The sequence below is a fragment of the Mugil cephalus genome, chromosome 11, assembly GCF_022458985.1.
Source record: "Mugil cephalus isolate CIBA_MC_2020 chromosome 11, CIBA_Mcephalus_1.1, whole genome shotgun sequence".
Taxonomy (NCBI): Eukaryota; Metazoa; Chordata; class Actinopteri; order Mugiliformes; family Mugilidae; genus Mugil; species Mugil cephalus.
This window is the reverse complement of record NC_061780.1, coordinates 8,170,459-8,179,260: the sequence shown is the minus strand read 5'-3', so window position 1 is coordinate 8,179,260 and position 8,802 is coordinate 8,170,459. Positions and strand designations below refer to the sequence as shown.

General features: G+C 44.4%; 1 protein-coding gene across 2 annotated transcripts; it reads left to right on the top strand.

The window, feature by feature from the left end:
* Positions 1-560: 560 nt before the first annotated feature.
* On the top strand, positions 561-8,746 carry dbpb (D site albumin promoter binding protein b). 2 transcript variants are annotated; one of them, XM_047599601.1, is made up of 5 exons: positions 561-1,222; positions 1,402-1,658; positions 2,291-2,731; positions 5,402-5,661; positions 6,305-8,746. In XM_047599601.1, exons 1-5 carry the CDS (start codon positions 1,170-1,172, stop codon positions 6,518-6,520), a joined length of 1,227 nt encoding a protein of 408 aa, XP_047455557.1. In that variant the 5' UTR covers positions 561-1,169; the 3' UTR covers positions 6,521-8,746. The 2 variants fall into 2 exon arrangements, with proteins under 2 accessions (XP_047455557.1, XP_047455558.1); XM_047599602.1 differs by having other exon boundaries at positions 573-1,222; positions 1,374-1,658.
* Positions 8,747-8,802: the final 56 nt, after the last annotated feature.

Genomic DNA, 8,802 nt, shown 5'->3' with positions numbered 1-8,802 from the left:
ATGCACGGGGGGGAAATCCGAGCGGGCGGGGCTTGTTCGACCTATTTCTACCCAATGAGCACCCGTCGCGGGCGGAGTCATGATTTCCCGCAACCAGTCAGAGCCAGAGCCGCCAGCGGACAGGACGGGTCCCCGCGTGCCTAATACACGTGAGGTGGAGCTGCTATTGTACGCCGGGAGGCAACGTGCTGAAGCGCGTTCCTCCCGCTTGAAAAAAACCCGACACACTCACGTTTTCAGTGGATTACAAGGATACTGGAAAAGTCATGGAGCTGTGCCTGATTAATGCAGAAAGACAAAACTATTTTTCAATATGGGGATGATTCGGAAGCCCTCAGTTAGAATTAAGTATCTCTCACGTAAAAGCACCAACATTTATGAATATGAAGATAGAATTTATCTTAAAGGGTTTATTGCATTTTCACTATCGTGATGTCAACAAACTAGATAACCCAAAAACAAACACACTGCTCTCCTCGAGGTGTGGCACGAGGGTAGGTGTGTAGCGACTGACTGACTGAGCCGAGTTGACCCGGCCCCGCCCACCTCGCGCCTCACTTGCTTGTTCTGTGAGGTGTGACGTCACGTGAACTGCCCGTGTTCGTTCCAGCTGAGCGCGAGGGAGAGAGAAGACTATCGGACGTGGACGTCTCGCGGCCCAAGCAGACCCAAGCCCGTGCGCCCGTGACTGGATCCACCGGATGCAAAAAAAAAGTACAGACAGAAAGAGGAAACGACCTCCTCCTCCTCCTCCTCCTCCCACCCCGACGGACAGCAGAGCGCCACAGCAGAGGAGAGAAACAGCAATACAAGTTGTCATCTGACCAACACAGCCGCTGCTCTAGTCGCTGGGTGTTTTTTTTTTTCTGTGTCCCCACGGTTGTTTTGTTTTGACGGAGGAAGTATTTTTGGGATCTTCGCTTCTCAAAACTAACTCGGACCACTGCCTCGGGATCTACACGTTTTATTTGTGACATTTTGCTGTGCGTGCAGACTGCGGCTTCTTCTGTCATTTTCACAGATTTGCATTTAAAAAAAAAAAAAAAAAATATCATGGACAGTATTCCTACTCAGATGGTCTGATTGTCCCTCCTACACGACTATTCCTCAGAGAACAGCTTGGTCTACTCGACACTTTTAACAACGTACAATGGCAATGGAATACTCCGATGAAAATATTTCTTCAAGGAAATAAGGAACTTTGCACAACAACAAGCGAAAGGTAAAAGTTGCGCTACTTTCAAAATGTAATACATCTGCGCTATTAATACTGTGGTTATACATGTAAATAAATTTCAGCATTCGTTCTGTTCTGCTTCTTAAACTATCTATCTTTTTTCTGCCCTTCGCCCCCACCCCTCCTGCACACACAGTCATCCAGAGTATTTGTCCTATTGGTAGGTGCTCAGTCAGCTCGCCTCGCCCCGTCAAGTGCCCCAGGTGTCTCTGCGACCCCGTCTGGTCCAGGATGTCAAGGCAGCTCTCCCAGCTTCCGACCCCCGACCTCCCAGCTGGAGCAAGCCCGCAGTTTGGAAGTTGTACTCAGCCCGCAGGCTCCCTCACAGGGGGCAACCTCAACGCCATGGCCGGTCTGAAATCTCTCCTGCAGCACCCCATGAAAGGAGACCAGCGTTTAAAAAGCCAGTGTGATGTGAAAGGTGAGAAAGCTTTGATGAATTGGAAGCGGCGTGTTTCTCTGACACTGTCTATTTGTCTATACAGTGGCAGCGCATGAATAAATCATGCCCCTCTGTTTCACCCACTGTTGCCGTTGAAACACAAACATGCCACATTATTATATAACAAGCGTTTGTCATTCTGAAAAGCAACCCAAATTTCGGTCTCGTGCAGTCTCGTGTCACACATTCCTGAGATGACTCTGCCGTGACCCTGATGAGTGTCCACCTGGATGATAATCCCTCCTACGTCTTCAAATTAGGATCCAGCTTACACTGAGTGATCCTGGTTCAGTTGAGTTGCGCTGCTAAACCCATGCGAGCATCCATTCTGGTCATGACATCTCCAGCTATTGTGAGATTTGTTCAGGAGCTTACGTATATGTTATAGCAACAAATTGATTTCGGCTCGTGCTCAGTGCTGCGATTCAGCTACCATCTGGTCCATCTGTGAGTGTGTGTTTGTGTGTGTGATTCAATGGGAGACGGAAAGAAAGGGGGGCTTTGCAGAAGTGCATCTCACAGATACACCTGGCGAGCTCGAGAAAACCTTTTGGTGAAAGAACCGTGAGCTTCATCCTCTGACAATGACTCTGCTCTCTTCCCTCTGGTAGATAAAGACAGATTGGACCTTGATGAGGACTCGCTTGGAGTGTGCCCCATGAGGAATGGCAGTGGTGTCAACAGTAACGGCTGTGGAGGAGGTAATGGTGGCAATGGAGGAGGAAATTTCAACCAGTTCTTGGGGCCGCTCCTGTGGGATCGCACCCTGCCCGCAGATGGGGGCCTCTTCCAGCTTCAATACATGGACTTGGAGGAGTTTCTGACCGAAAACGGAATGGGCAGCATGCACAACAACAACAGTTCCAGTTCGGCCCAGATCCCCTCGCAGATCTCCCAATCAGCAGTACCAAACCAGAGCTCCCAGTGCCTACCGCCCTCATCTCCACCCCCGTCTTCGTCCTCGTCGCCATCTTCCGCTTCTTCCCCATCTCTGATCGGCTTGGAGGTGGCACAACCACAGAATCTCGTAGAAGGAAACGACTGTCTGCATGGTGAGTTGGCCGAACATCGACCTTTTTGTTATTAAGGGAATGGCGGCCAGTTGTATGAGTGAATGAAAACCAGGACGGTTTATTATTAAAGGTTCACACATGTCACCTCACGGCAGAAGTTATTAAGTATGGTCTGCAAGCTTTGCAGAGTTGACAAGTTGAAAACAGACACAGTGTCCTTTTACACTGATAGGGAGCTGGTTGACCGTACAATTCAATAATGGTCGAGATGCAACCAAGGTTATTTGGTGCGTCTGTAATGTTCCCCGCTTGCTGGTGAATCAGCGTTTTAACTCTCCTTAGACTTTACAACGAATGTCGTGGTGACCAAGCATTTTTCTGTCCAGTGGGGTCAAGCTGAAGACACGAGATGGAGTCACATGGCTCTAAATCCAAAGTCAACTTGAAAAAGAAAACAGAGTTTAGAATTGGGCATTTTGTATAATTTGTAGCAAGGTCCCACAAATTATGTAGCACCTTAATATTAAATTATTAAAATCGAATATCATCAAATTATGTTGATTATTGGATGGGGGAAATGACGTCTAAAGAGTGATGGTGGACTCGAGCTGAGAATAAAGGTAAACAAATAAGTCGTGGGCTATATGAGGTGACTTCATGCAGTGACTATGTTAGATATATAGTTTGGCATGAGATCTACGTACTGCAGTGGACAACTCAATCAGAGTTCATTCCCGGCCAGTAATTAATGTGCAGCAGGCTCAGAATAATACTGAGCGAGAGAGGGAGAGAGAGAGAGAGCAGTGTGTGTGGAGTGTTTGCAGTTGCGTGTCTTTAAATCTCTCTCAACTTCATACGCCACAGCCATGTGCACGCGTCGGTACACGTGCCGAGGCAGGGAGTACTGGAGTGAGGGAACTAGAGGCAGGGCCAGCAGACATGTGGGTGGAGCTCACAGCGGGAGGAACAGACAGCAACAGGAAGAGTTCCCCTGTGCTGCTGGACTTCAAACTGAACATTTGATTGCCAACAAAAGACATTTAGTACACGCTCACCCTGAGGTGCATTCGAAATTTTATGGGATATTGACTTAGGACCTTAAATTCAACCCTTCCACGACAAAGTGCACATTCATAAACTCTGATAAAACGTTTATGTCGCACAATAAAGACACATGTGTTGTTGTTGTCGTCATCCAGTCACATAAATACACAAACACAACTGAGAAACAAAATATTGCTGTCGAAACTGTTCATACATTACACCGTGTAGGCGAAGTGAAAACATTTCTTCACTCTCCCAAAGCTTAAAACTAGAGGCGCTGTGTTCTTTCAACAGCTGCTTCATACATTTTAAACATACTTCGTGATAATAGGTACAATGAGAAAGACTCTGGTTATTGTTTGACTTCACAACAGGTTTAGTCCTTCTTGGAATTTTACACATTTTTATTTTTTTACCATATCTTCTAAAAATGAAAGTCTCCTGTTACTCAAGGCTTGAAACACGTGAACAAAAATTGCTCCAAATCTACTTTGCGAGTGTGCGTTCCAAAGCTGCCTGAAAGAGCAGGGAGAGGCAACCGTGAACTGCACGGTCTGCAGGTTCTCGTTTCATCTTAGCAGTACACCAGGTGGCTGCGCTAACTCGCTCCCGCTGTTGGGTTTTAAGCTGCATGGCACCGTGGCACATGGTTGTACCGCACGAAGATTTAGTGACATTTGGACCTTCTAATTGTGTGCCGTTGGAAATGATTGACTTGGTCGAGGTGTTAGTGAAAGCCCTCTTTCAATTTTTTTTATAGGAGGCGTGTCGATCATGTGAGCATCATCAATAACGTGCAGCAGTTTGTCCTGTTCTCATTCCAGATGTACTCTGCATCAGTTTTGCTTCCGTTGCATCATGTAGAAGTTAAAGGGAGGTGTGTGCTCCTACAGGGAAACAGTTGAGTAAGGTGAATAGGGCCTTAAAGGGGGTGGGTGAGGTGTAGCCCTATAGTGGCCCCACTTAAAGGAACTGGTTTGGAGGGGAAGGGAAGAAAGTTACATAACATTTCCACTTTTAGATTTTCCTGTTGGAATTAGTTCTGGATGTTGGGCTTAGACCACCGTAATTTCTCAGTAGCTTCTTTGATAAAAGTAGCCGACGTTTTGCACTGACGGAACCAACAGATTTCATGTAGCTGTGATTTGTCAAAGCACGGGTTTGTGCAGTGGGCTTCTTTCATCGGGACTAGTTCTGTCATTGATAATGGCTTTGTATTATTCACATTCTGCGTGTGTATAATAAATGATATCAGTGATACTTTCATGTGGTCTAGTATGCAGTATACGGCACAACACTGTGTTGCCCCCTTTTTGCTCATTATTTCAGTAAATATTTTATCGTTTTGTTTTTCAAACATTCTTCTGATCTCCTGATTGTGAAAACTTGTCCGTGTCCGTGACAGCTGTCTGAAAAATGTTCCTAATTCCTTTTAACTGGAATCAGTTAAGGGTAGAGGACGAGGAATGTTGTTTGTTGTTTAGAGGCCTAAGAAAGTAGCTCTCTGCTTCCACCTGGTGGCCATCACAAAATGCTGCATGTGTTTGTTTTGTAGTCCTCATGGATTCCTGTCATCGATCTGAGTTTGACAACGTTAAACAAATTAGAATGAATTTAATTTAGTGGACTTCGTGTAATATAGATTTCTCTTCCGTCTGATTTCAGGGAGTCAGTCGAGTATGAACGACTCCTGTGAGTCACCTTCATCCTCCTCTTCGTCCTCCTGTCCACCTCTGCTGACGCCCACGGGCAGCGGTCCAGATGGGTCTGGAATGTTTGACATGGATTCTTCGGACATGGCTATGTCCAGCGGGTCAAGCCAGCAGAACTTTGACCCCAGAAGACACTCCTTCAGTGAAGAGGAGCTTAAGCCACAGCCAATGATCAAGAAGGCCCGCAAGATCCTGGTCCCTGATAGCTTGAAGGTAAGAGCCTTAAGCCCGGAACGTGTACATACTAGCACTGCCACATATCTTTGAAACAGAAATAGAAAATAGGGGAAAATGCAGATTTATCACCAGATCAACACAAATAAATGAGAGAGAAAGGATTAATAAGCTGTGTAAATTATTTGAGATTTAATTTTCTTATTACTTAGCTTATACATTCCAGGAGTACTATAGCACAAAATAATAAAACGAGGGGAAGGACACTAATTGAGGAAAAATGAATGAAGAAATATCTAACCTCAGGCAACCATTTAATCAGGCAACCAAAGGTACAGCCTGGAATTACATTAAAAAGTAAAATAGCTGATATTAAATATTAAACCAAGCCTCACATGAGCCACAAAACAGAAATAGCATAAGCGATAGCAAAGCATCAGCTACTAAGATTAGAGATGAGTCAGTTACTATTTACAATTTGTTCTGTCAAGCCTGAACAAAAGAATGTTTTCACGGTAAATAAAATGATAACATCCGTTAAGGATCTTCACCCTCAGTGGATACATGTTGTTCACTTAAATACTTAATTACTGCTCAGTACTAACCAAACTCTGAGGATGAGCTATGTGCACAAAAACTTGACACATACTGATGGCTTTCTTCTTTTTTTTCTTTTTTTTAGGATGAGAAATACTGGACCAGGAGATATAAAAACAATGAAGCAGCAAAGCGCTCCAGAGATGCTCGCCGCCTCAAGGAGAACCAAATATCAGTTCGCGCCGCCTTCCTGGAAAGAGAGAACGCCGCGCTCCGTCAGGAAGTGGCCGAGATGCGGAAAGAGCTGGGCCGGTGTCGCAACATCCTTAGTAAATACGAGAACCGTCTGGCTGACCAGTGATGGCCGCATGGAGACAAATCAGGAAGACGAGGAAAATAAGCTGGATTCACTTTGAGACTCTGAATTTCTGGGGTGATATGATGGACAGAATGGGGTCAAGATGATGATGATGATAATGAGGAAGAGGGTGATGATGATGATGAATGTATAAGACAAGGAGAAGGATGTGTATTGAAGCTCAGGTGTCTTGTTCTGTTAAGGTGTCGGCTCTTAAAAGCGATGGACAGAGAGAATAATTTAACAGATGAAAGATGTGACTTTTAAGAGTTTTGTTATTGGAGAATTGTATATTTTTATAATACTTCAGAAATATTAGAGGGAGAGAAAATTTGGAGAATAATTTTGTATATTTTCTACATGACTGGGACTTAGAGAAGGGTGAAAGCTATGGTAAATATCTTTTTATTAGAGATGAGTCAGGACACGTTTAACAGGTGGTGCAGCCATCGATGGATATTTTTTTGACTTTACTATAGTCGGGATGCAGCAGAGGCAGCAGCAGGGTTGAGGACGCATGTAACAATTGTAATATAGAGAGCAAAATTATCTTAAAAATCGTATAGTTCAGCATTTTGTGGATTTTACTCGAGCACTTAATTTTTTTTTTTTTTTTTTTTCCTGTCGTGTTTCTTTCACTGGGAATGGGCATGCTCAAGAGAGACAGAACGAGAGACACGAGGAGACACCATGTACACAATCCAGCGCTATCCTCAGCACCTGTCTCGACCAGTCTCGTGCATTCTTTTTTAATAGAACAACTTCACCCTTTTTAATTGTCTGTTTTGTTTTTTGTTTTTTTACCCCAACAATATAAGCTCTTTGTACCTTGGGTTTAACTTTACGAGACATTGTTCTCCAGTCCATACTTGTCTCTTTGACTCTATCTCTTTTTCACTCTCCCAGTGGAGTGCTTTTAATCTACTCTGTGCTTTGCCTAAGCTGGTGAAAGCCTGTTGTGATGCCCTGGGTAACTCTGGTCCTCTTCATCCTCTCTTTGAATTGCTCCTGTGTTTCTATAGCCTACCTCTCTATTTCTGTCCGCTCGCACTTACGGCAGGTCCCCGCACAGTTGTGCGCGGACCTCTCCCTGCAGCATCCCGTCCTTGTGACTCTCTTGCGCCTCGGCGGCGCAGGGAGGAGCTGAAACGTTGTAACATACTCTACAATAGTAAATCAGTCTTTCCAATAAAACGCACATCGTTACTTTACTGTACATTACTGAACACGCTTTGACAAGTGTTATCACAGGGAGGGGGGAGAAATGTTCTGTATATTGGATAGGTCTATACCGTTTTGTGTATTTGATGTATTCCAGGAGATGGGCCGAACGCCCCCGTTGATTGGAATGGTGTTCATTTCTCAGATTTCTGGGAGAAATAAAAGCCAAAACATCCTAAGTTGATCCACAAAGCTTGTTGCTATTTAGTGCTTTTTTCAAACTGCTCCTTCTTTACTGTTTACTCCTGTTATTGCTACCTACTTTTAACTGTATCTTTGAACTTCTCTGTGTACCCACAACACCCACACAGGGGCATGGTACACTACATTATGTTCCTGGGGGAGGGATGACTAGTAATACAGTGTGATTTGAATCCCCTCAATGACCATGATGAGTAGTTACCATTACAGCTGTTATTGTTATAATTATGATGATTATCCCTCTTATTGTTGTTGTTCTATATTATTGAATGTTTTTCTTTCTTTGGACGAACATGATCTGTTGCACCTTGAAACATCTGTAATCTCCAGTGTTCCTCAGAAAGACTGTTCAATTGGAAACGAAAACAACCCTCAGTCTCTGCGTTTTGCATCCTGTCTCAGACCTCCGGACATTATTCACTTCTTCTACGGACACTAATGCCACCTCGGTTTCTTTGACTATGGGTCAACATCTTGAACATGTTGTTCACACAGACTCGTTTTACCGCTTGTGACGCCCTCTTCAGTTCCCCAGCTGTGTACGGACTATGCACACTATACTGATATGCTCCTTGTTGGTTTATTTCAGCCTTGATCACCTCATTCAGTGATTGTTTGCTCTCCCAACAGGATTTAGTCTCTAATATCTTCACAGATGTGTTCGACAAATCTTTTAGTGACTCTAACTGATCAACTGTCCTGCTGCATCAGTAGTGTCCATGGTGCCCAGCCCTCCAGTCAGTGCTGGTTTATTTGGATGTAGTTGAAATTACCCCAAAAACACCAATAAAAGATTGTTCTCATTCACTACTGCTCCGTTTTCCTTTGTTTTGTTTTGCTCTCCTATCACGAGGCCCAGGCCT